Source organism: Danio rerio, chromosome 2 (assembly GCF_052040795.2).
Source record: "Danio rerio strain M-AB ecotype USA chromosome 2, GRCz13ab, whole genome shotgun sequence".
NCBI classification, from domain to species: Eukaryota; Metazoa; Chordata; class Actinopteri; order Cypriniformes; family Danionidae; genus Danio; species Danio rerio.
The window spans coordinates 22859599-22886705 of record NC_141022.1 but is presented as its reverse complement, the minus strand read 5'-3'; the positions used below and the strand labels follow the sequence as shown (position 1 = coordinate 22886705).

Here is a 27107-nt window from a genome sequence, read left to right as displayed (position 1 = left end):
TTCCCTGCTTTTAGTAATGCAAAGTTGTGAATAAATTTGTAAAAAAAAAAAAAAAAAATTAATGTCTAATTTTTTTTGTCTTTTTTTTTCTTCATCTGAACAAAATTTTAGCTATAAATGCAATATTTAAGCAGGTCGCACACCAGAAGCGCCGCTCGGCGCCGCGACACGGCGCGTACATGACAGTTTAAAGTATCACACACCAGACGCGCACATTCGAATGATATTTAACATGAAACTAATCAGATGGCGCTCTGTGGCGCGGCTGAAAAATGAACTGCGTCCTGAGCCGTCGCCGGGCGCCGCCGACAGCCGCCGACTTGCGGCGCCGGTGTGTGTATCCTGATAGAAACCTATGTTTAGAATTCTAAAATACATGGCGCTGCGTGGCGCTGCGCGGCGCGCCGCCGAGCGGCGCTTCTGGTGTGCGACCTGCTTTACACTCTTACTTAAACTCTTTTACACTCACCTTAAAACGTATATCACATGTGACTGTATGGGCTGCTTTTCTCAGTACTTCATAACAAAAAGAATATTGATGTTCTCTAACCATGACGGCATTTGCAGGGGTTTAATAGACTGTTTGATAGACCTCATTTCTGTCGTCTATGAAAAAGAATATGGGATTTGTAATTGACAGTCATAGCTAGGTTTTCGCTACAGTTAACGGGTTATGTGCACATAGGCATTGCACATGTCTTATGATAAGAATATATAGGCACATTTCTAAAGCGTACAGTACATGTTTGAAAACTTATACAACAACTGTAAAGCAAAACAAATGTATTTCCATTGGAAAACTATCCAAAGGCATGTACTGTAGGTCTGTATAAATGTCGTGTGAGGATTATCTGGTTGGACAAAACGTGTAAGTGTATTGAACTGTGTTTGAACACAGAGCTAATTATTTACAATCTTCGAGAAGTCTATGGGAAAATCTTATGGGGTTTTTATTGAAGGAACCAGTTTTATGCTAGCAGCCGATTGACCTACAAGGAAACATCATAGTTTCTCTACTCTATAGTCACACAGCCCTGGTCTATTAAACACATCTTGTTGCTTTGTTGCATTATATATCTCCTTCTATGTTTTGTAGATTTGCAGGCTGGTCAAACGGTCATCAGCCCAGAGAGGTTACATCAAGCGTTGGGTCTGGAACACATCACTGTGGCTCAGGATCAAAGTCTTTCTGACCAGGTACTGCACAGCTACACACTTTCTCATTCACAGCCTGTACTTAATGCTGGGAGGTTATGGCAAAATCACTAAGAGCAGCTTTAAATTTAAGATTGTATCTAATGCAAGGTGCTTTAGATTTTATAAAGGAATAAATGTATAAATGTAATATAAATTCAGGTTTTAAAGGCATGTTTTTGAGATTCTTTTTTCTTAAGAGGAGGCAACATGTATTCAGCAGATCACAACAGTAGATGGACAGACCGTACAGCACTTAATGACCAGAGACAACCAGGTCACTGAGGTATGACTCAATTAATAAAGCTGTTTTCAGACAAGCAGTAAACACACACTCAACAGTTTGGTTTTGAACAGATTTTTAATTTGAACTGCATTTACTAAAATATATAAAATAATAAGGGTTATTTTCCTGCCCTAGTTTTAAGGTTTTAAACCTTTTTGTTAAGAGACTTTTGCAGACAAATTGGCAAAATGTAGTGGTTTGAAGGATAGTGGAAAGTATAAGGATTTCAAATAATAATTTATTAGTATTTTGGTGCTAAACCATGATCTTTAAATAGAGTTTACGAACATGTTATCAAATGATTCTTGTTTTAAATATGCCTGATAAGATTCTTAGGTCTATTGTCTATTGTTACACTGAATTATATTTTAGTTTGTGTCTTTTCTTAATCATTGAAAAAGAATGACAGTCTACAAAAAAAGTTAAGATGAAGTGATTTTCTCCTTAAAACAAGCAAAATAATATAAAAACAAGCTTATTTTTCTTTTTCACTTTCATATTTTGTTCTAATTAAAAACTGCTTTAATGTTGACATTTTTTGTAAGAAACAAGACAATATTTCTTTCTTGTTGAAAAGGAGTTAGGAGGGAAATGTTTAGGTAGCTAGCTTGAAGCCAGTGGTGCTGTCGGTAAGAACAGGGGTTCAGTCTAGTTACTCCAGTTAGTTGTGTTTATTAGCATCAACAAGGATTTGTACTCAGGAGGAAAGGTGTGTGTGTGTGTGTGTGTGTGTGTGTGTGTGTGTGTGTGTGTGTGTGTGTGTGTGTGTGTGTGTGTGTGTGTGTGTGTGTGTGTGTGTGTGTCGGTGAGTGTGGCTTTTTACAAGAAAATAACAGAAATACAATGTGTCAGTAATCAGTAAGGAAGTAACAAATACAACGCTTCAGTCTACCAACAAAAAATTACAAAACTAAACAGAAAATATGGTAAACATGGAACATATGAGCACTTAAGTAAACTTAAATCACACAAAAGCCACTTACATGGTCAAATACGCACACACAGGAAACAAAGGAAATCAAATTCAGTCCTCTGCCCAGTCCAGCCATGTTCTGCCAGAAAATAGCAAACTGTGGGTACAGGTGCAGTTAATAAAGCCCTTGAGGCAGTCCTGATTGGCCAGAGATTGAATGAGAGGAGATTGGAGTAAACCATAATCTGAACAGGGGTGTGACACTATGAGTTTGCAATTTTGGAACAAAACTTCTCAACAGCGGGCCCCAAATTTGTAATGCAAATTTGACAGTTTAAGGGAGATCAGGTAAGGCCGGGTGAGGAACCAGACGGCCAATGGGCCTTGTGTAGATCCAGTCCTTAACCTGGACATCAGCAATCCTATAATGGCCATCCTTGCTGGGATGGAGGGAGATTACCTTTCCTACTGGCCACTGAGATCAGGGAAGTTGGGAATCAAGAATAAGAACAACAGTGTTAGGTTGTAAGTTAGGCTTGTCAGTGCGCCACTTCTGTCTGGACTGAAGCGAGGGGAGGTAATTTCTGAGGAAAAAAGCTCAAAAATGATTTGACTATGACGCCATTGAAGGCGACTGCACAGTTCAGAGTCTGGGTATGTTACGAGAGGAAGGGAAGCATCGTGCTGCCCCATGAGAAGCAAATTAGGGGTCACAGGATCAGGATCAGCAACGTCAGATGACACATATCTTAAGGGCTTGGTTTAGAATTCCTTCGATTTCAATCATGACTGTGCGTAGTACTTCTTCACTGACCATTTGAGCACCTAGGGTGGTTTCCAAGGCAATTTTGATTGAGCGTATTTTACGTTCCCAAGTTCCAAAGTGGGATACATGTGGAAGATTAAATTTGAAAGTAATTCTCTGTTTGGCCAGGGTTTCCTGAAGGTCTTTGGTTAGGGAATGATAGGCTTCCAATAACTCTTTATTACCTCCAATAAAGTTGATTCCTCTGTCTGAAAGCAGCTCGGCTGGTTTCCCTCTATGTACAACGAAACGCCTGAGTGCCATCAGGAAGGAACCCATGCTCATGTGACAGAGTAGATCAAGGTGTATACATCTAATAGTCAGACATTTGAAAATTATTCCCCATCTTTTCTCAGCTCGTCTGCCAATTTTTCCCGTTTAGGGCCCAAAGCAATCTACCCCAGTTGAGTAGAATGGAGGTTTGCAAAGGTGTAGGCGGGCTGGTGGGAGATCAGCCATTCTGGGAATAATAGGATGAGCACGAAACTGCTGGCATTTAGGGCACTTATGTTGATGTTTACGGACCATCTCACGACCCCTCAAGATCCAGAACCTTCTCCTTAACTCAGCAAAAAGTCTTTCTGCCCCAGGATGGTGTAAGTGGTCATCATAATCCTTTATTATGAGTTTTGTTATAGGATGTGCTGGATCCAGGACAATTGGGTGAATGGCATCAGGAAGTAGATCACTACTCTGACGAAGCCTTTCGCCTTCTTCAATGAGTCCTATTGTAGGACCTAATTCAGAGGCAAGGGAGAGTAAACTGCTTGAAGACAAAAGGGGCTTTTGGTTTTGAAGGCAGGCCAAATCGTCCTTAAATGATTCTATCTGGGCTCGTCTTAGGATGGCAGTCTCTGCATCATGGTAGTTTTCTGCTGATGGAGGATTTGCTGCCCCCTGAAGGGAGGTAGCTGTGCAGTCAAGGAGGTCTTGAAAAGTGGCATATTGACTTGCGGTCAGGGACAGAGGGGTATGGACTGAGAGATACTGCACCATAGAAACTGGCCTTGCGCAGCTCTACAGGGTCATCAGGCTGATCTACATTGGGGTTAATGGGCCATAGTTCAAATGGTTGAGACAGAATAGCAGGTCCTTGATTCCACCTACAGGGCCTGCCAAGATCAGTCAGCAGCTTTCCTTTAGTTAGGTCATCCGTTGGGTTACTAAGTGAATTCACATAATGCTACTTCTGGCCCTTAGTGAGTTTCTGAATCTCAGCTACCCTGGTTCTAACAAAGATCTTGTAGTGGCAAGAATCAGAGAGCAGCCAACAGAGAACGGTCATAGAGTCAGTCCACAAAGTAGTCTTCCTGATATGGAGCGTGAGTTCTGTTTGTAGGAGATTAGCTAGCTGAGCTCCTATCAGAGCAGCACATAATTAAAGACTTGGAATGGATAGCCGTTTCTTGGGGGCAATGCGGGACCTTGCAACGAGGAAAGACACATTTACCTGCTCATCATCTTCTGTATGCATGTAAGCAACTGCACCGTAGGACTGTTCTGATGTATCACAGAAGATGTGAAGATCGTGGGTGGCTGACGTGGGGTCTACAGACCGTGTGAAGCAGCGAGGTAAAGTGATGGTGGAAAGGGCAGGTAATTCACCTTCACTTGAAAGCCAAGCTTCCAGGAGATCATGAGGAAGATTTGGATCATCCCAATCTCGTGTCTTTCTCCATAATTGCTGTACAATAATTTTGGCTCTTGTTGTAAAAGGAAGGATATAGCCAAGATTATCATATTGGCTAGCAAGAACTCAGTAAAGGGGATGCATGATTGGGGTAGTATGTTCTATGGGTCTGTGCCTGTATCTTAGGATGTCTTTGTGGCAGTTCCAGAGTAGGCCTAATGTGGATTCTGAGGGATCAAGAGATGGATGGTGTGATAATCAGAGCTCCGTTTGTTCTGACCTGGCTTCAGGAGGTAGGTCACTGATGACTTGAGGATCATAACTGGCCCATTTTCTGATTTCAAAGCCACCAGAGGAGAGGATAGTGTGTAGGTTCTGAAGGAGATCTTTGGCTTCCTCTGGGGTGGGTAGACTTTGCAGGCAGTTATCCACATAAAAGCAATTGTGTATGGAATGGCTAATGCACTCAGCTGCCTGTGCATCTTCGATGATCTTTTGGAGGATGGAAATAGCACAGCAAGGCCTTGAGGTCGTGTCAAAGAGCAGAACTTGCCATTCATATACAGTTGGAGGTGCTTTACAGTCCAGGTCACGCCAGAGGAATCGCAGAAGAGGTACCTGATAGAACATTGATTTGATGTCTCCACTTATTGCCGTTTCATACTGCCTGAAATGAGGTAGAACTCCCAGGAGGGAAGGCCCAAGCATGGGGCCAGGAAGTAACTGTGAATTCAGACACTCATTTCGGTAGGAAAAGCAAATACATTGCACTCTTTACCGTTGTGATGCACAAGGTGGTGGGGTATGTAACAGGACTCAGGGGCTATCTCCACTTCAGAGGAGGGCAACTTCTTGACATACCCAGCATCAATTTGGTTTTGGATCTCTCTGGTATACATCTCTGCTTGTTGTGGGTTTTGAAGGAGCCGCCTTTCACAGCTACGAAGACGGGCCATAACTGCCTCCTTGGGGGCCTTTAAAGGGGGCCAGGGTTCTACACGTAGAAGAGGTGCTGCATATCGTAGTATGCCATCAACAGGTGTTCGGATAGTTTGGGTGTCAAGTTAGTGCATTGCCATTAAATCCTGCTTAGACCGAGTCACCAGTTTAGTGCTTTTTTGAGGTAGTGCATCCAGCTGCCACAGCTTTTGTACATTGTGGTAGATGTCATCAGGTGGGCATTTAAGAGAGATATAGTGAAAGCCCTCGGACCCTGCAGTGTCCAGCCAAGCCGGGTCTTGATCGCTACAGGGGCTCCAGGAGGTCCTAATTTCAATGGTTGCATAGGGGTAATCAGGCGTGTTTGATCAGCTCCTAAGAGGAAAAGGGGGTCTGACTTTATTAAGCTGTTTAAGAGGAAGCTGACAAAGGTGAGGGTAGCATCGCTGGAGAGCTTTTACAGGATGAGAATGATCAGAAAAAGATAACTGGTTGGCAGTAAAAACTTGACTGATGACATAGGACTTATCTGGATGCACTTTAGGAATGAGAGTGAAGGATACCTCAGCTCCATTAAGAGTCTGAACATCTTGTCTCACAGTTCTCAGCTTCAGGCTATCAGGTTTTCCTTTTAACTGAAGTGCTTGGGCAGCAGGGTGCAAAAGGATTGTTCTTTCAGACCCATCATCCAATAAGGCATAAGTGTCTAAGGACTTGTTTTCATTTTGCAGGGTCACTTCAACTACCTTCAGTAGGTCTTTATAGCAATCACTAGGATGATCAAGAGAAAAATTCTGCACTTGCCTCTGGTTAATGGTGCATAGGATCTCTTAGTGTTTCCCATTACACTGGCTGCAGCGTCCCTTCAGGCCACATTGGGTTGCATAGTGCTTTCGTGCACATCGCCAACAACGTCACTGTTCCTTAATCCAGTTAATTCTCTGGTCTTTGGTAAGGTAAAGGAAATCATCACATTTGCTAACATGATGCTCAGCAGAATTACAATAGGCACACACTGAACAGCGTTCAAATGAAGTGTTAGGAGGAGGCTGACTGACTCTAATTGGGGCAATTTGGGTTTAAGAGGATGTCACATGTGGTAGGGTTTTGGAGCCATGCAGTACAGTGGTATTTCTCAGAGGATGAGAAAAGTGAGGCTTCTGTCATAAGAAACTAAATAGCTTTTTGATCGATTACTACAAGCTGGGAAAACATCAGATAAATATGCCAATGCAATTAAGGTCATTGCTGAATAGATCTAATATTTACACATTTGCTTGAGGAAGGAATGATGACGGTAGTTACATTACTATATTTTCCATAACATCTTTGTCCTTCCATAACATTAGCTGACGTTAAAACTAACAGATAGCACTATAGCTATTTATTGATTAGCAATCTGTCAATGTTGGGATGTTAAAATATGGGACAACAAATAGCTTCAAATGATAGAATACAGAGCAAACATTAAAAAATATTTACAATAAAATAAAAAGTTTAGCCTTTTAAAATTAATGGCCTATACAGAAATTAAATAAAGCTATACAATGTATTTCATTTTTAATAGTATTTGCATTTTGATTAAAGTTACTATAGTTATTTAGTGAAGAGCAGCAAAGGAATCTCTCATTGTGTTTTGTTTGATAACAGAGGTGTTAATGTAAGAATGCACAGATCTATAATGAAGCATTCGACTACTTAAGTAACTGTTTGTGCTCATTTAAGAGAAAATTTGTTGTTTAAAATAAAACACGCAGGACGGAGCAAAAAAAACAAAAAAAAAACAATGAAAAATAAAATAAGCACTTTTGCGACGGCCCCTTACTGAAAGCTCCGCTCTCCCGGCTAAACGCAGATTGCCAGGGCTTAAGGGCGAATTAAACCAGGCTTCAAACGGAGCAGTGCTCGTAATGTTGAGTGAAAAAAAGACAGCTGTGAAACATAACCAGCTTTGTCTTTTTATAGGAAGCACACTTTAGATATTTTTAGGGTAAGAGGTGTTTGAGTTATTGCCGTAAATCGTACTGGTTTTGATTCACGGCAATGTAAATATAGCTGCAGCTGTGTGACGTTGCGCAACCCACCTTTGTTCACTGTGCGACCCACTAGTGGGTCGCGACCCACAGTTTGAAAACCCATGCTCTAGAAGATGTTCATGGTCTTTAGGAAACTAGAAGTCTTGAAGTACAGTCTGTTATGGTGAGTTTACAGCCATAACCTCAACATTAAACACACTGCCATTACACACATCTCATGTCAACTGCTGTTGTTAATCCTTCAGATGCATTTTTTGGTGAGGGATCATATGGCTGCATCTATGGAGCAAACTTTTGGCAAGGATGGCTTTGAGGAATTATAATTTCGCTACAGTATCAATATATATTTATAATGTATATAAATTGCACTTGACACATTGGGAACATAATTGTAACATGTTTGATTGTTGATTGTGTTTTAAACAGGCAAATAAACTGAAGTTTTATTGCGAAAGCACCTCGGTTCAACACTGATCTTTCTTCTAGCCTGGTCCCATTCTATTAGCAGTTTGTCTTAATCCTGCCCAGAGATCCAGATACTACTACAGCCTGACCTGTACATCATAATCCTGGAACGTCTCTCACCTTGACAAGACTTATTTGACTTTAAGGTGTCTCACTGAGGCTCCATCAATGAAGACTCAGCAAGGTGTATCATGCAGGAAACAGTGTCCCTCAATCTGTGCTGCCATTGTGGGGTGTTTCATCGAGACTGGAGAACCTGCAGATCAACACAGACAGACTTGGTCAATCTGATGGGCTTCTCCAGTAAGAGTGCAGATATTCTGTGATATGTATTGTGCAAGATTCTGTGATATGTATTGTGCAATAAACTTGTGGTTTGAGACTTGCTATGACTAGTTAAACTGGTGTCTTTAATAAACTAAACCACACTAAATAACAAATAACAACAAGAACCAAAGGGTCAGTAACTTTAAGCCTGAGTTCATGAGTCTCGGTTATGAGAAAACCAGTTTAGACCGAAACAGTAAAGATGTGACTGTATTTCAAGCGTCAACAGTCAAAATCTCTTTCCTACAGGAACTCAAGAATTCTCTCCACTGAGTAATTGAATTGAATTGAATTTGATACATGAAGCATAAGAAGTGCTTTTATTCAGACTGGTGTTTGGCTGTTTTTCTCATTTCAGACACACTGATGATCTGAGCCTGGATCGTCAAACAGTGAGAGGCCGTTCATCACAGCATAGAAAACTATACAAATCAAGAAACATGAAAGGAAAAGTATCACCTCAAGCAACCAAGTTTTAAGCAATTTCATGCAAATGTCAACCCTGAAAAGTTTTCTCCAAAATAGCGAAACCCTTTGTAGGTTTTTGTGTGTGTGTAGGCTTGTGTTTTACAGTGCTGTAAAATACTCAAAAATGTCTCTGCCAATGTTTTCAAGCAATTATTTTTTGCACATCTGTCACATCCAAAAATGTGAAATAAAATAAAAAACTATCATGTTTGTTTTATAGAGAGCCAACTCTTATTCTTTTAATTAGCATTATTGCAAAGTACAGTTAAAGTCAGAATTATTAGCCCCCCTGAACTATTAGCTCCTTTGTTTATTTTTTCCCCTTTTTCTGTTAAACGGAGAGATGTTTTCAACACATTTCTAAACATAATAGTTTTAATAAGTGTAATGGAAATTCATTTTAGATAAACATGTGTAGTGGAAACTTACAGCAGAAACAGCGGAGCACCTGATGCACGTACAGAATGGGTCTTATTAGGATTTGACCTTGCAAGCAGTACAAACTAGATAGAACAGTGAACATACTTTGCTTCAGTGTCTCATTCTGTAGAAACTGTCGTCTGAATGGGCAGTATTAGGGTTTGACCTTGTAAGTAGTAAAAACCAGATAAAAGGGTGAACACACTTGACTTCAGTGTCTCACTCTGCAGAAACTGTTGTTGCTGTATGACTGTGACCTTCTTTGCAAAGAATAAAACTTTAAAAAGACATTCCGAGTAAGACTTTGTTTCTTGACCACAGAGAGCGCCTCTTTAAAGAAAATTGCCACTACAATTTGGTGTCAGAAGTGGGATGTCTTGGAGGAACTTTTCCGGACCCTGCAGACGGTGACTGATCATCCTGGGACTTCGTGTCACAGCCCTGCCCCGCTCGATTGAGGGTTGAGGGGCCGATCGCAGGGCTCGGAGGGAAACCTCACTGACATCTGGGAAAAAGAACTCAAGTGGCATCTGAACTCTCTGGTAAGAGACAAATTCTTTGTTTGTTACTAAAAGAAAATTGAACAGTTTTGGGCATTTGATTAGGCAATTAAAGGGGTTTTTCACTGTAATTTGGGCCATCACCATGCTGGTAGATCTGTCTCTGTGGGATAGCAGCGTGATTAATGCAAGTGAGATCTGACATCAGGCAAGGATCGAGACCTTTTTACAAGTGAGATCTGGCATTTAGCTAAGATCAAGACCTTACACAAGTGAGATCTGGCGCCTGACTAAGATCAAGACCTTTTTAACACGTTTGGCTAGCTAACTGCGATTTACTCCCGGAAGGGGGTTGAAATCAGGGGGCTGTGCGATTTACTTCCAAAAAGAGGTTGAAAGCTAGGGCTGTGCGATTTACTTCCGGAATAAGGTCGAAATCAGGGGCCAAGCGATTTACTTCTAAAAGGGGGATGAAATTGGGGGCCACAAAATTAGAGCTGGAAAGCTTAACTTTTCGATTTTAGGTGAAAAATCGAATTCTGTTGGAGACGTCCGACAGATTAATAGGTACCGAAAAAGTCCAGGGGAAAGATTGTTGCCAGCTTGGGGAAGTCTCAAAGCAGAATAAAAAGATATGATACACCGGTTTTTTGGAATATGGGAAATTTATACGGAAAAAGAAAAAAAAAAGAAAAAGGCATGCAAGAGATAGGAAAACAATAAAGTATCACAAGTTTCTAAGGGAAAAGGAATGTTGAGTGTTACTAGGTTAAACATAATAAAAAAAAGGAGATAAGAAGGCAAAAGGAAAAGCAGGTTGACTTTGCGAAAGGCATGTGTGTGTCGTGTGGAGACACTGTTGATTGTTGGCTCAGGGAGGCAGATAAGAGGCAAAGAGGAAAATGCTGCAGAGGCAGCTGGCATGTAGGGAAAAGAATGAAGGAGATAAAGTGAAGGAAAAAGCAAATGAAAAAATGTGAACGTGTGAATAAAAGAGTAATTAGCACTACTAATCCTTTCTATACATCTGTTTCCATACATGTACCACCGTACCATCACTATCCCGTGGCTGAGCTGCGAGCCCTGAGAACTGACCCAAACCTTAACTGCTATTATCCCAGAAGACCTCCGACCGCACCAATGAAATTCCCACCTCAAGCGAGTGGAGGACATCTGTTTGAACTGGAGAAATGGACATTTAACGAACATTCTGCTGTGTGCTCAACATGCGGAAGACAAGCTGACAGTGAAGCAAGAGCAAGACAAGAAGAAAGCAGAAAGGGAGCTGTGCATGGCTCTGGTACAAGTGGCCAACCAAAGATCCAACCAAGACCTGACAACCAAAAATACCACAAGTTCAAAGGTGACAAAGGTGTCAAGGGGGAGAAAGATACCAGAAGATGGAGAAACTGGAATGTGACGTATGGCGATGAAACCTGCAGAGCCTGTGGTGCACGTGACGAGAAACGGAACCAAATGTCTGCGCTTGCCACCGAGATGGACTTTTGGTCAAGGATTGACCTGAAAGGCGCAAACCAACAACGAGGAGCTGATGTGCGGAGAGGGAAGAGCAGAAAGGAGGGGGGTCTGGGCAAACAGCCAACAGCTACAGTAAAGGGAAGTGAACATTTTTTTACTAACATGTTAAAATGCAGACACATTTTTATACACACATATTCACATACACTGACATACTGGCTCTCTGCAATGAAGAAAAAGCTTGCATTTCCGACTGTAATTTTGATCACAGTAATGTTGATCATTTTTCTGATGAAATGGCATTGTTTTAATAGTGAAGCATTTTTTTTAATATGCCAAAATATTCTATGTTGATTGAGAATACATTGGTTGAGTTTCTAGCTGATAGTGGAGCTAGCATATCTTGCATACGACCATGTGACCTGCAGTGTGAAATACGTTTAACAAACAAATTTCACGAGTCTCTGTCTGCATCTGGTCATACAGTGGTTGAGCGATTTAAAGCTCCGCTGACCTGTGAGACAGAGGGGGGTAAAATTTTAACACATGAATTTGTTTGTTCACCAAAATGCCCCGTTCCTATCCTCGGAAGCAGGGCCGGACTGGGACTAAAAATCAGCCCTGGCACTGTAGCCACACCAGCCCACATTACCACACTGACACACCCCCATGCACGGATGCGCACATTCACTACTTAGATTGGTGTAGAGATGGTGAAATAATATAAGCAGTACCATATGTAATCGATATCTAAACATTAAATGTATGTGACTGTAGCAAAAACAACCCATTTATAACAAATTTATATATGCAATCATTTCATTCATTCATTTTCTTTTCAGCTTTGTCCCTTTATTAATCTGGGGTCATCACAGCGGAATGAACCGCCAACTCATCCAGCATATGTTTTATGCAGCGGATGCCCTCCAAGCTGCAACCCAACACTTGGAAACCTCTATGCACACACATTCACAAACGTGCACTACGGACAATTAAGCCTACCCAATTCACCTATAGCACATGTGTTTGGACTTGTGATGGAAACCAGGAGGAAACCTACGCGAACATGCAAACTCCACAAAAAAACACCAACTGACCCAGCCGAGGCTTCATTTAATTTTATGCATTTGGCATTTTGATTTTAGAGACTTTTTTTGTTTTCTCTGAGCTTTTTGGCATTGCCTTTATTTTTTTATGGTGCATCTTTGACAATTAGCTTGTTTGTAGCTTTATTTAACATTCTTGCCAGGTTTTTGATTATGTCCGGTTTACCTCTGATTGGGTCGGCCCATTTCAAAACCATGCGGTTGTTGCCGATTGGGCCAATGCTTAACATTTATTATTATTATTACTATTATCATCATCATCGTCATCATCATCCTCATAATATTCACATCTTGCAAGAGATAAAAGCTGCCTGCATGTAAAAACAATACATATAAAAAACTGACCGGCCCACATTTAAAAAAGGGTCCGGCCCTTCTGGCATTTGCCAGAATTGCCAGATGGTCAGTCCGCCCCTGCTCGGAAGGGACATTTTGTGTAAACAAAGCTTGATTTTAACAGCAGATTCCACTGGTGTGAGATTGAAGGAGAGGAATTTTGTTGTTTACAAATTGAATCACAAGCACCGAAGTGGGCTTATGAATGGCTGGTTGAAAACAATGAGTGGGCTAATTCAATTTGCAAATTGGCTAAAGAACGTGTAAAACCTTTTGACATTGATATAATGTCTCCTGGTGAACTGCATTGTACGTCACATGTCGTAACTGATAGGGATGCAGAGTTTGAAAAGGCTTGGTTTGAGGCAAATGTGAATGAAACTTTGATTTTAGAGAAAATGTACTGGAAGGATAGTCTGTGTGCAGTTTCAGTGTCTCTGTCAGAAAAGCAGCTTTCATTCTATCTCATGTCAGCACAGGCTGTGCCTCACATATCAGTTTGCAAGGGTAAACATCAGTCTTGGGCTGATTTAGGCCCGTTTGTGAAGCAGTGTGTTGAAGCCGAAGACTGAGCGCACTCTCGCAGGCCTTTAGGGTGGACAGTGAAACTGAAACAGCTGTTTTAAGAACTGTGACTGCTATTGACAAACTTTGCGTAAAGAACTCTTGCATGGTTGACTTTAACGCTGCAGACATACACCCAGCTTTAGCAGAAATAGCAAGTGAATTATGGGCTAAAAGCAAGTATGATGTTGGTTTAATCAAAGGTTGTGATCCATTGACAATCACTGCATAATCTGATCACAGACATTGTCAACAACAATATCCTTTGAAAAGGGAAGCCATTGAGGGCATTACCCCCGTATTTGAGGTTTACTGAAACAGGGTGTTATTGTACCATGCAACAATTCTGAGGTTCGCACCCCTATTTTTTCTGTAAAAAAGATAAGGGATAATGGGATGCCTACAGAATGGCGTTTCGTACAGGATTTACAAGCAGTAAATGCAGCTGTCAAACAAAGGGCTCCATTAGTTCCAAATCCGTACACGATTTTGTCACAAATTCCTGAAAAATCACAATTCTATTCAGTGGTTGATCTGGCTAATGCATTTTTCAGTCTGCCAGTGGACAAAGACAGCCAGTTTTGGTTTGCATTTAATTTGTGCCAGTGGACAAAGACAGCCAGTTTTGGTTTGCATTTAATTTCAATGGCAAAGGCAACACCTTTACATGTCTGTGTCAGGTGTCTGTTTCACTTTATAGAATGAAGCGTTGTTAAGAGGTTTGGAACCTTTGACCCTGACAGCTGGAACTGCTTTGTTACAGTATGTTGATGACCTGTTGATATGTGCTGAGAATGAAGAGATGTGTGTGAAAGACACTGTGACTCTCCTTAGGCATTTGGCTAAGGAGGGCCACAAGGTTAGTTTGACAAAATTGCAGTTTGGTAAACAAAAGGTAACTTTTTTGGGGCACGTCATTACACCACACAGCAAATCTCTGTCTGAAAAAAGGGTGAGTGGTATAAAAAATGTACCAAAACCACGAAAAAAAACCCAAATGTTGTCTTTTTTGGGTATGTGCTCATATTGTCGCACATTTATTCCAAATTATGCAATTTTGGAACAACCCCCGAGAGCCCTAACACTAGGGAAGGGGATGAAATCCACTGACAAACTAGGGTGGACGACAGAGGCAGAGCAGGCATTTGTAAACATGAAATTACAAATGGCTGAAGCCCCTGCATTGGGTTTACCTGTACCAACAAAACCATTTGTTCAGATGGTAGATCAGAGGAGTGGGTTCATGACGTCATTGCTCCTACAGAACCATGGAGGTAGACTGTTAAACAATGTACTGGTTTGAATGCAGCTACTCTTCTTCCTACTGAGGAAGGTGGGGAAGAGCATTGTTGTTTAACAGCACTTGAACAGGTGTGTACACCACCACCTGACCTTTCTGACGAACCACTTTAAAAATTGTGACAATGTCCTCTTTGTGGATGGGTCAGCATTTAAAGATCCACAAACAGGCCAGAATAAAGTTGGTTATGCTGTAACAACTGAATTTGATGTGGTGACCTCTGGAAAATTGCCAGGGCACTATTCTGCACAGGCCGCAGAGCTTGTGACGTTGAAAGAGGTGTAAATTGATGGCAGAAAAAGAGGCTACCATTTACACTGACTCAATATATGCATTTGGGGTAGCTCATGATTTTGGGGCTCTGTGGAAACACAGAAAATTTCTAAAGTCTGATGGTCGACCAATACTTCATGCTCCTTTAGTGGCAGCGCTGCTGGATGCGATTTTACTACCTGACAAACTGGCCATTTGTAAATGCGCAGCGCACACTAACAATAAAGATTCTGTTTCTGTAGGTAACTCTAGGGCAGATGGAGCAGCAAAAGTCGCGGCGTCCCAAGACAAGGACAACTCTGAATGTTCTTTGCTATCTGTTGGTGATAACAATGACGTGTGTTCTTCTTTGCAGGATATGCAGACCTTCGCGATGATGGCTAGAGTAGAACAAGTGGAGACAGTCTGGCTGTGTGATGAAAGATAATGTGTGGAAGTGTGCTGAGGGCAAGGCGTGTTTACCAAAACATTTTTTCAATATTATGCGAAATTACTTCACGGTAAAGATCATGTGTCAAAAACAGCAATGGTTGCACAAATGAGGGAACTGTGGTTAACAAAGGGGTTCACTACATTTGCGGACAATTTCTGTAGACGATGTGTAAATTGCAACACACATAATGTGGCCAGAGCGATAAAAGTTCCACAATCTCATCCACCTTCAACAGGGCCATTTGAATATTTGATGATGGATTTCATTGAATTGTCCCCATGCAATGGGAAAAGGTACTGTTTGGTGATGGTTGACATGTGGTCAAAATGGGTTGAAGTTTTTCCAACCTCAAAACAAGATTCAGCTGCGGTAGCAAAAGCGTTACTGACTGAAATTGTGCTGGGGAATACCACGAAAAATAAGTTTAGATAATGGTACTCATTTTGTTAATGAAGCAATCAAACAAGTGGGCCAATATTTGGAAATTGATTTGAGAACATACATGTATTGTAGTTACCATCTGGCTTCAGGTGTAGCTGTGGAAAGAGAAAATGGCACCCTGAAAAACAAATTGGCAAAATGTTGTGAAGACACAGGGCTTACATGGGTTCAAGCTCTACCCATTGTCCTGATGTACATGAGAATGAGAAAAAGATCAAAAATGAATTTGAGCCCGTTTGAAATTCTCTTTGGTAAACCACCGCGTGTAGGTGTGAATGGGGGAAAACAGCAGCTACCCTCAACAGATGTGTGTGAGAATGACATGTTGAATTACTGTAAAGAATTGTCTCATGTGTTGTCCGATGTTTGTGTGCAGGTAAAGGCTGCACAGGGGAAGGCTGCTGAGAGACCACTGCACAGTCTGAGGCCTGGCGATTTCGTGGTGTTGAGGGACCTAAGGAGAAAGAGCTGTAGAGCGAAACTCTGGTTGGGTCCATTTCAAGTGCTACTGACCACCGAGACAGCAGTGAAGGTCGCAGAGCGGGCGACGTGGGTGCATGCTGGGCACTGCAGGAAAGTTCCATCACCTGAGAAGGATTCCACTAGGGAATAGGAGAGAAAGAGGGACTCTGAAGCTGCCTGAAGAAAACAGCAGGCTGCTATCTGAGTGAAGCAAGGTCACAGCTGGGGAGAAACGACAAGGTCAAGAGGTGTGTGTGTGAGACAGTAACTTCTGAATACAACACCAAGCAGCAAACAGACGGAGGAGAAAGCGACCAAAAGAGAGGTGAATAAGCTGTGATTGACCATCGCATTAAAGATCTGAAGATGGACGAAAAGATTCGCTGGCATCCATTCCGAGTGCCAGGTATGTGTGGGCTGAAAAAAAACACGCTGTGGCTGACGTTGCTATCATTGACATTATGTTACTTCATCTTCCTTGCTCTGGAACTGGCAATGGAGTGTGTGGATTGAGACAAACCACACTGATGTTGCTTGTAGCTGCCGTCAGAAGCAATGCTTATATATTACACTCTATAAACATAAACTTTACATTAAAAAAGTCAATAAATAGTTAAAATGTTCAAATTAATCATTAGAATAAATAAGTAATGTATATTTGTTGTTAATGCATGTTAATTCATTTAAAGTTATTTAACTAAAACTATAAGGGGGAGGGGGGAACCTTTTCTTGTTTTGTTTAGCTTGGGAATTATTTCATTGTTGCAATGAAGATATTCTTCCGATCCACTACAAGTAGTTCAGCCACAAGGTGCTGTGCTAAAACAAGTTTTTAAGGTTTAAGAAGTGCAAAGAAGTTTGTTTAAGAGAAACTGCAACCCTTCAAGTTTATTCCTCTTGAGTTAGAGGCCAATGAGGTATGTGTCGTATGGTGTTAACGTATGTGAACATGTATGATTATGTGTCCGTATGTAATGTATAATTAGCCAATTAAGTGTATTTCTTTTTTTTTATTGGAAGAATATGTACAATTACAGAATGTTTGCAAATATATAAAAAAGATCCTCCACATTTTACTTATGCAAAAAATAAATAAAAATACATTTAAAAGATATTAAAACAAAAATTTCCTTCTATAATTATTGGGTACAAGTGATTATATTACAACTTCATGTCCGTATATATATATATATATACACACACATACACATATATACACACACACATACACACGTACATACAAATTTTCCCCTTGGTCTACTAACACAATTTACAGAGTCTACATATGAATATGTAAACCATTATCTGAATTGACAGAGGAAAAAACTTATCATTACAGAAGGAAAAAACAAACAAAATATATACGCACTCAAACAAAATAGATCACAGTATGCAAACGAAAATAAAACCCTATAATACCCCCCCACCCCCCCACCCGTCAGTTTCCGTCTGTAGTGCACACCCTTAAGAAAGATTACTGAAAATTGGAGCTGCCATATGATTTAACAATATCCCCATCAAACAACTGTTCCATTTCTCCCTTCCAAGTACCTTATGAAAGGTTCCCATATTTAAAAAAAATTTGGCTTTTTATTCTGTAAATGGTACCGTATTCTTTCTAAATGGAGTGTGTTTGTGAGTTCACTGAGCCATAATTTGAAAGAGAGAGGAAGTTTATTTTTCCAGAATGTCAGAATAAGTTTTTTGGCTGTTAAAAGGCCATAAGAAATTATTTGTTGCTGAGACTTGGACAATCCAAGCTCGTGCTTTGAAACCCCAAACACAATTAAAAATTCATCTGGATCAATAGTTTGCCCTGTGATTTCAGAAAAAACTTTAAATATTTTGCACCAAAAGTCCTGTAAGCTAGAACATAAGGCATAACTATGAAGCAGCGATGCGTCAGATATTTTGCATTTGTCACATTTTGAGAGACGATTTGAAAAATTTTAGAAAGCTTTGTTTTTGAGTAGTGCAATCTATGTAGAATTTTGAATTGGATAAGTTGGTGTCTGGAGTTTATGGAGCAGTTATGTATTTCTTCCAGACACTCTGTCCATGTTTTATTAGGAATCTCTGATCCTAGCGCGTCTTCCCAAAGTTTTTTGATCGTGGATGTTGTGGGCGATTGGTGGGTTTGAAGGGTGTTATATATGCGGGAAATCATTTTCTCCATACCAAAATGGTCCTTCAGACAAATGTCAAGACAGGAAGGATTGATTGTTGTGGATTTCAAGTAAGAGTGTACATAGTTCCTGACTTGCAAGAACCTAAAAAAATTACTTCTGTGAAGCTTATATTTTTCTTGGATTTCTTGAAAGGTGGCGAAAGCACCATTCTGGTAAAGATCACTAACTGTGTAAATTCCTGCATCTTTCCATTGTGAAAAGCCTTTATCTAGTGTAGAAGGTATAAAGGAGGGGTTACCGGCTATTGGCATTGATAAAGGTAGTGGTTCCACCTTAAAATGAGATTGGATTTGTCTCCAGGTGCGAATAACACTGTTAATAACAGGGTTGTTTCTATAAATTTCTTTTTTAGATCTTATTGGTGAAAGAATGACAGCACCAAGATCGTAAGGGGTACATTCATCCTGTTCTATCCCGAGCCAATCCAGCTGTCTAGAGTTATCATGTAGTATTATTGATATAACTCTGAGATTAGCTGCCCAGTAATAACAGCGGAAGTTTGGGAAGGCCAGACCCCCCACATTTCTAGCTTTGGAAAGGTGCACTTGTTTAATTCTGTGATTTTTGTAATTCCAAATAAAGGGCAAAGTAATTTTGTCAAGTTGTATAAAAAAAGATTTAGGGATAAACACTGGTATGTTTTGAAACAAATATAGTAGTTGTGGCAGGAAAATCATCTTAATGGCATTTATTTTACCTATTAATGAGAGGGGGAGGGTCCTCCAGAACTGAATATTTGATTTTAATTTTTCTAAGAGAGGAGTAAAGTTAGCTTCTTTTAAAAAGCTAAACTTCTTTGTCACAGTTATTCCTAAATAAGTAATTATATCGATGGCTAATTTAAAACGAAGTGGGTAGATTTGTGAGAGGTCCTTAAGACCGACTGGCATGAGTTCACTTTTATTTAAATTAATTTTATAACCTGAGAATGAGCCAAATTCTTCAATAACTTTTAGTAAAGTTGGAATACTATTTGCAGGTTTTGTTACATATAAAAGAACATCATCAGCGTACAATGAGATTTTGTTCGTTGTGTTTTTAGTGTTAAGTCCATGAATTCTCTCGTTCGTTCGAATTGTTTCCGCTAGGGGTTCAATGGCCAGGGCAAAAAGAAGCGGGGAGAGTGGACAGCCTTGACGTGTACCCCTAAATAAATTAAAAGGATGCGACAAAGTTCTGTTTGTGAGTATTCGTGCCCTAGAGTTTTTATATAAAGTTTTTAGCCAAGAAATGAATCTTTCCCCCAGTTGAAATTTATGTAAAAGGGCAAATAGGTAAGGCCATTCTACCCGGTCAAAGGCCTTTTCGGCATCTAAGGACAAGATCACTAGGTCAGACCGGTCTGTTTGGGAGGAGTATAGTATATTAAACAATCGACGTAGATTGTTAAAAGAGTTACGGCCTGGGACAAAGCCAGTCTGGTCAGGTTTCACTAGTTTTCCTACCAATGTGTTCATTCTGATGGCTATTGTTTTGGCTAATATTTTTTGATCCACATTAATGAGGGATATTGGCCTATACCCCTCAACCTCTTCAGGATCTTTTCCTTTTTTAGGTATAACTGTAATTACTGCTTCATTAAATGACTGGGGTAGTTGTCCGTCCTCCAGAGCTGAGGAAAACATATCAAGCATATAAGGCGTTAACAAATTGTTTAATAATTTATATACCTCACAAGGGATTCCATCAGGGCCGGGGGCTTTACCTCCTTTAAGTGACTTTATTGTATTCTTTATTTCATCTAAAGTAAAATCTGCTTCTAGAAATTCTCTATCCTTTTGATCTAGCGTTGGTAAATTACAGCTGTTTAAGAATGTTTCTACAGCCTTGGGATCCTTGTAATCACTTGAATATAGAGATTCATAATATTGTTTAAAACGATTATTAATGTCTTTGGGGGATAATGCGTAAGTCCCAGATTTTGATTTAATTCGATGTATTGCACGGTCATTTTCAAGCTTTCGTAGCTGTCTAGATAACAATTTATGTGGCTTATCACCAAACTCAAAAAATTTTTGTCTCATAAACATTATAGAATTTGAAAGCTTTTCAGATATTAATTTGTTATAGTGATATCTCAGATTTAATATTTCTTTATATAGATCTAAAGAAGGCGTAATAGCATTCTGCTCATCAGGTTGTTTAATTTGTTTTTCCAAATCTATTAAGGTAGCTTTGTTTTTCTTATTCTTTGCCCCTTTAAATGATATAAAACAGCCTCTTAGATATGCTTTAAAAGTGTCCCACAGAAGTGAAGGAGAGATGTTTGGTTGGTTATTAGTTTCAAAAAATATTTTAAGTTGTGTTTGTAAATACTCACAAAATTTTTCATCCTTTAGTAGATAGGTGTCTGCCCGCCACAATGGTTGAGTATTACCAATTTCTGACAATTTCAGGGCAATTGTAATTGGGCTATGTTCTGAGATCAGAATATTATGATAGGTGGCCTTAAAAGTGAACGGAATTAGTTTTAAATCTACCAAAAAATAGTCTATTCGGGTGTAAACATTATGAACTTGTGAGTGGAAGGAGTAATCTCTTCCAGTTGGGTTTGCTAACCTGGACACATCATTGATATTATAATTTTTAATATATGTTTTGAGCAGTTCTCTAGATTTGGATGGGGGAGCACGCTGAGTTGACGATCTGTCTAAATATGGATCTAAAACACAATTGAAATCTCCCCCTATAATTAAATTTGTGGATGAGATATCAGTGATGTGAGAAAACACATTTTGAAAGAAGCACGGATTATCAAAATTTGGTCCATAAATGTTAACCAAGGTTATTGGTGTTGAGAATATTTCTCCTGTAACTAATTAAGTGTATTTCTTTACATGTTGAATGTGCACTTTATCTTTTGGTTGTATGTATGTTGTTCATTACGTGCAACATCACCTTTAAAGGGTTAATTGAAGTTTATGTATTTCTTTTCGTAGTTCTGACGGCAATATTGGGACATAAAGGAGTGCAAGGCTAGAATGTACAAGACATACTACAGACTCCTGTCCAAATAAATGTCAGTTAAAATCAAGAACGACTTGAGCCTTTGTTTCATCTCGAGGGTAGTAACATTGCTATTATTATCACTGAGTGTTCTGTTGTTTTCATTAACCTGATTCCAGGAAACCATTTCTGACATTGTAGCCGACATGAGAATGGCCGTAAAAGAGCCTAAGAACGCTAACAACTGATGGCTAGATTGGCTGTCATTTAAGTGGGAAACTGGATCTACTGGGCCTTTACTGTGATGTTACCTGTATTGGGGTGGGTCTAGTGATATTACGTTGTCTGCCATGTATATTCAGATTTGTATCATGGTCAGTGGGCAGACTGATTACATCTACAACATCCCATCAGATGGTAAAGATGGCGGTTAACAAAGAGGGTATGAATGTTGACATGGGTCATGATTTTTATTGTGACTTTGACGATAGCAGCAGCTACATGGATATGGATAAAGAAAAACTGTAAACAAATTGAGAACAAAATTTAGGTGAAGGCTGTTACTTAATTGAGAAAATATTTATGAACTTAACTTTTTGAAGTTTGAGATAACTATCTGCTTGCTTACGTATATGTATTTTGGGTCTTTCCAAACAAAAACAGCAAAACGCATGAGTTGGTATGTTCTGTAACAAGTCTTAAAAGAGTGATCATTTGCTTGAAAATCGAGAGAAGAGTGTAAATGTGATGTTTAAGAGTACAGAAACAACAATGTGTTTCTATGTTTGTGAGTGTTATTGATGAATTGATGATGTAGAGTGTTGTGTTGTGTGAACAAATCAATAATGTGAAAATAACAGGCAATTTCTGTGATTTAAACCTCTGAGGGGTGACTGAGGGTCTGATTTCGGTCAGGAGCGCAATAACAGTGATTATTCGTTTAGCCCGGCTCCCAGGGAAGAGGGATGTTTTGAAAGGTAACTCTTAATGGGGAAACTATATTAAGAAGAGTGTTTAAACATCTCTAGTGTATTTGATGTGAGCAGAAACCTGTTAAATGATTAACCATTGTGATTTTAGAAATCAATTGAAAAATGAATTTAATAATGAGTTATCAATGAATGATAAAAAGAGAGGAATTGTAATGGAAATTCATTTTAGATAAACATGTGTAGTGGAAACTTACAGCAGAAACAGCGGAGCACCTGATGCACGTACAGAATGGGCCTTATTAGGATTTGACCTTGCAAGCAGTACAAACTAGATAGAACAGTGAACATACTTTGCTTAAGTGTCTCATTCTGTAGAAACTGTCGTCAGAATGGGCAGTATTAGGGTTTGACCTTGTAAGTAGTAAAAACCAGATAAAAGGGTGAACACACTTGACTTCAGTGTCTCACTCTGCAGAAACTGTTGTTGCTGTATGACTGTGACCTTCTTTGCAAAGAATAAAACTTTAAAAAGACATTCCGAGTAAGACTTTGTTTCTTGACCACAGAGAGCGCCTCTTTAAAGAAAATTGCCACTACATAAGTCATTTCTAATAACTTATTTATTTTATCTTTGCCATGATGGCAGTAAATTATTTTTGACTAGATATTTTTCAAGACACTTCTATACAGCTTAAAGTGACATTTAAAGACTTAACTAGGTTAATTAGGTTAACTAGCCAGGTTAGGGTAATTAGGCAAGTTATTGTAGAACGATGGTTTGTTCAGTAGACTATCGAATAGAAATATAGCCTAAAGGGGCTAATAACTCTGTCCTTAAAATGGTTCATAAAAAATTAAAAACTGCTTTTATTGTAGCCTAAATAAAACAAATAATACTTTCTCCAGAAGAAAAATATTATCAGACATACTGTGAAAATTTTCTTGCACTGTTAAACATCATTTGAAAAATATTTAAAAAAGAAAAAAAATTCAAAGGGGGGCTAATAGTTCTGACCTCAACTGTATGTTGTATACTGTAAACTCGCTAAAATTTTTTGGTCACATCCATAAAACATGTTTATTTTCCTCATTTAAAATGTAAAAAATGTTAACAGATTATTATTTTTCTGTTTCCAGAACTTTGTGTTAAGTTGTTTTGGTAAATATAAACAAATGTTTCAATGTAATGTTAAAATTTTTTCTGTGTATTTAAGTTTTAAGTTTTGACAGCAAATGTCTCATCCATAATGCTAGAATTGGACTTTTATAAAAGATAAATGTAGATATTACATCTTTCCTGATTTTTGAGTCCTACCATATAGAAAATAATACTGTACAGTGTAATACTGAGAAAGCAGAAGTAAAGTTAATAATCTGACTCTCTCATCTCCTCCAATGTTCTGCACAGAATATTTCCACCAGATTCAAGTCTGAAAACCCAAGCAAGCTAATTGAGCTGAGGAAAATCATACTCTGTCAGCACTGACTGTACTTTAATATAAGCTAAATACCTCTAAACAGCTTATACACTGATCACAGTTCTTAGTGTAACTAAATGTTAAATATTTTCTTTACGATTGTTTTCTACTGGAAACTGATTAAGTGCTTTATTTGCCTTTTTTTGTAGAAATAACTTAGACATGAATCTCTTCACTGTGATCCTGCTCTGTCTATGATGAATTATTCAATCACTAACAAAGCCACATCAAATATGTAAAGAATGTTTATTTGTGTTCTGTACATTGATGACATGTTAGAAATACATGATATTTATAAGAAATAGATCATTTTGTACAGGTTTAACTGTCTTCATGTACCAATCTCTGCTTTGCTATATGCAAATATACAATGTGCTGGTCATTAATAGTAGACCTGTTGTCTAACTGGTCTAAATCCTCCACATCTGTCTTCTTTAGACTGGCTGATGTGTGTCGTCGATGCTCTGGTTTCAGCTGGCGCTGCATTTTCAGCTCCTCCAGCATCCACACAGAGTCTCACAGACGCAGCAGAGGAAGCTCAGGATCAGGAAGCTGTTCTCTGCAGTTCCTCTGCTACATCTGCTCACCTTCTACAAATCATTGAAAGCATTTATCTACACTGACTCTAACAATGCAAAGCCACGACTGCTGGCATTCAAATAAGTGTAATGCCACTGGCCACCTGGTCACTGCAACCAGGGGTGGCGCTCAATGTCATCTAAACTGGGCCGATCTGCTGGCGCTGCACTGAGACACCAGCGAATCAGCTGACGGCACTCTGTTCCACACAACACAGCCTTCAGAACCACAAAAGCACAAACTTCTGCTCGCTCACCACATCATCTTCATCTCTTACCTGTCGACAGCTTCCTCGGGAAGTGCAGTCTGCTTTTGGACGTGACCCTCTGTGCGCCTCTGAATGGGAAACAGTCGCACAGGATGTTGTAGAGAGTCACGCCGATGGACCAGACTGTCAGTGGAGAGGCATGATAGCGATGATGCCGAAACCACTCAGGAGGAGCAAAAGCTGGAGTGCCTGAGAGACACAAGAAGAGCACAAACACACACTCTAAAGGCTCCAGTACACACAAACTCCTTTTGGAGAATCACAGCAAGTTCACAAACATCCTCAGAGCGTTTCCTTCAGTCACACAAACCAACCTGCAAAGTATCTGTAGGCCGAGTCCTTCATCAGATCTCCACAGCCGAAGTCCAGCAGCTTGATGTCGTGTGAGTCTGTGGAGATCAGCAGGTTCTCTGGCTTGACGTCTCGGTGCAGGACGCGGCGGCTCTCGCAGTGTTTCAGCGCCGCGATCAGCTGCACCAGCACTTTCTTGGCCAGAGGCTCGTCCAGACAGCCGTTCTCCTCACAGAAACTCTGGAGATCTTGGCAAGGAGCCGGACGCTCCAGGATCAGGACGTAGCGTCTGCGATGGTCAAACCAGTCCAGCAGCTGCAGGACACTGGGGCAGACAGGAGCTGAAGAGACGCGGGTCATCAACGCCACCTCCAGTGGCAGACGACCCTGACCGTCCTGCAGGACAAATGCTTCGTTACATCCAGGACTGAATCAAACACAACAGATTCACGCTCAACTTACAACTTTCAGTCTGGTGTCCGTCGGCTCTTTAGACACGTACTTGATGGCCACCTGTAGACAGATAAAGCACAGTAAATCAGCCCTGCCTGATCGGGACACGGGACATTTACTGACATCAACATTTCTAAAGCCTGTCTGAATGAAGGAGTGAAGGAAAAGTCTTACTGGCAGTCCATCAGACCTGCGGATCCCAGCAAACACAGAGCCGAATCCGCCTCGTCCCAGCAACGGGCCCTTGGCATATTGGTCTGCAACACAGAAGAGCAGCAGAAATGTGTTGAAGAGAAAACATGAGTTGAGTCTCTTTAATGACCAATCATTTCACAACTGAGTCTCCACTATAAGCCTGTGCTGACCTCTGCGAGAGCGTTTGGCAGGTCTCCTAGACGAGGTGGACGCCGTTTGCTGCTTCCTCTTCCTCTGATCTGTGGACACTGAATCGGCCAACAGGGAGGACAGAGGAGCCAAATAACCAGGAAGCCCACCAGAAGCGTCCCGTGTCTCTGTGTCCTGAACTGCTGTCTGGGTGAAAGCTGCACTCCTGGATCTGGAGCGGCCTGAGGATGAAATATCACAGAGAGCAAACACTGATTATTGATTATTAATAAAACATCACTCACTGTCAGTGGTCACACTGCATTATTACAGTCATTAAAACTGATTCAAGGAATAAAATACTTTCTCAATAAGTCTGTTTGTTTCTTCATTAAATAAAACATCATTTATTAGTTAGAGGGGGATATTTTAAGATTATATGGCTTGATTTACACAATCTTCTTCATATTCATTTATTAAAACACAGTAAAACACAACATAAACATAGCAATAATAAACAAATGTCAAATGAAGAACACTCACTTCCTCTTTCAGCCATTTGCGCCATGAAGACCGTCCTGCAAAACTCCACCACAAGAGAAAATACAAACAAGAGAAAATATAATGACAAATCAATAAAAGACAACTTAAATGTTAAACAAACAAGTAGAAAAAAGGCACAAACTAAAACAGAAATGACAAAAAAGAGCAATAAAATAAGCGTCTTAACAAGTAATCTGAACGATTAAAATAATTATATATTCTTTTCAAAGAAAATATCCTCCGATGTCGTCCTGGAAAGAAAGTCTCCTCTGAGGAATCCTCAGGGCTTCTTGAAGAATCAGTTTCAGCACAAAAGTCTCTGCAAGTCTCTGAATTCGCCTCGTCTCTCAACCAAGATTTTCAGCGCTTTCAGTGTTTATATATCGAGTCATATAATAACACGCGTTACTATAGCAACTCAAATTTGAAAAATCACGCATGTGGAAATTAAATAATTAATTAAATAATTAAATAATGAATAAAATAATCAACAGACATTTTATACATTTATTAGAATTATCCTTTAACCAGCCAAACACAATGATTTTCCTTTTGAGGAATATTATTTATTCCTAATTAATATTTATTAAAAAGTGGGACCTAATTGCTCAATGCATGCTCAATCTATCCCAGATATGGCTCAACAATGTCAACTAATTGACGCGAAAAAGACGTAATTACTTTGATAATCAAAAACGTCGCTCATTTATACTCATTTGTACATTTA

At 39.8% G+C, this 27107-nt stretch overlaps 1 protein-coding gene and 1 long non-coding RNA gene across 4 annotated transcripts; one reads left to right on the top strand and one right to left on the bottom strand.

The window, feature by feature from the left end:
* The first annotated feature begins 1096 nt into the window (after positions 1–1096).
* On the top strand, positions 1097–9773 carry LOC147837068 (uncharacterized). Its single transcript, XR_015478402.1, has 4 exons — positions 1097–1197; positions 1395–1480; positions 8230–8571; positions 8954–9773. It is a non-coding gene; the product is annotated as an uncharacterized LOC147837068 (long non-coding RNA).
* Positions 8110–26930, bottom strand: pimr49 (Pim proto-oncogene, serine/threonine kinase, related 49). 3 transcript variants are annotated; one of them, XM_087238443.1, is made up of 8 exons: positions 26381–26930; positions 25879–26079; positions 25688–25770; positions 25523–25573; positions 25084–25456; positions 24779–24958; positions 24605–24700; positions 24151–24512 (listed from the first exon to the last, which is right to left on the bottom strand). In XM_087238443.1, exons 1-7 carry the CDS (start codon positions 26403–26405, stop codon positions 24609–24611), a joined length of 1005 nt encoding a protein of 334 aa, XP_087094569.1. In that variant the 5' UTR covers positions 26406–26930; the 3' UTR covers positions 24151–24512; positions 24605–24608. The 3 variants fall into 3 exon arrangements, with proteins under 3 accessions (XP_087094570.1, XP_087094569.1, NP_001116185.1); XM_087238444.1 differs by lacking the exons at positions 24151–24512; positions 24605–24700 and adding an exon at positions 8110–8524 and having other exon boundaries at positions 26381–26800; NM_001122713.1 differs by lacking the exon at positions 24151–24512 and having other exon boundaries at positions 24608–24700; positions 26381–26773.
* Between the last annotated feature and the right edge of the window lie 177 nt (positions 26931–27107).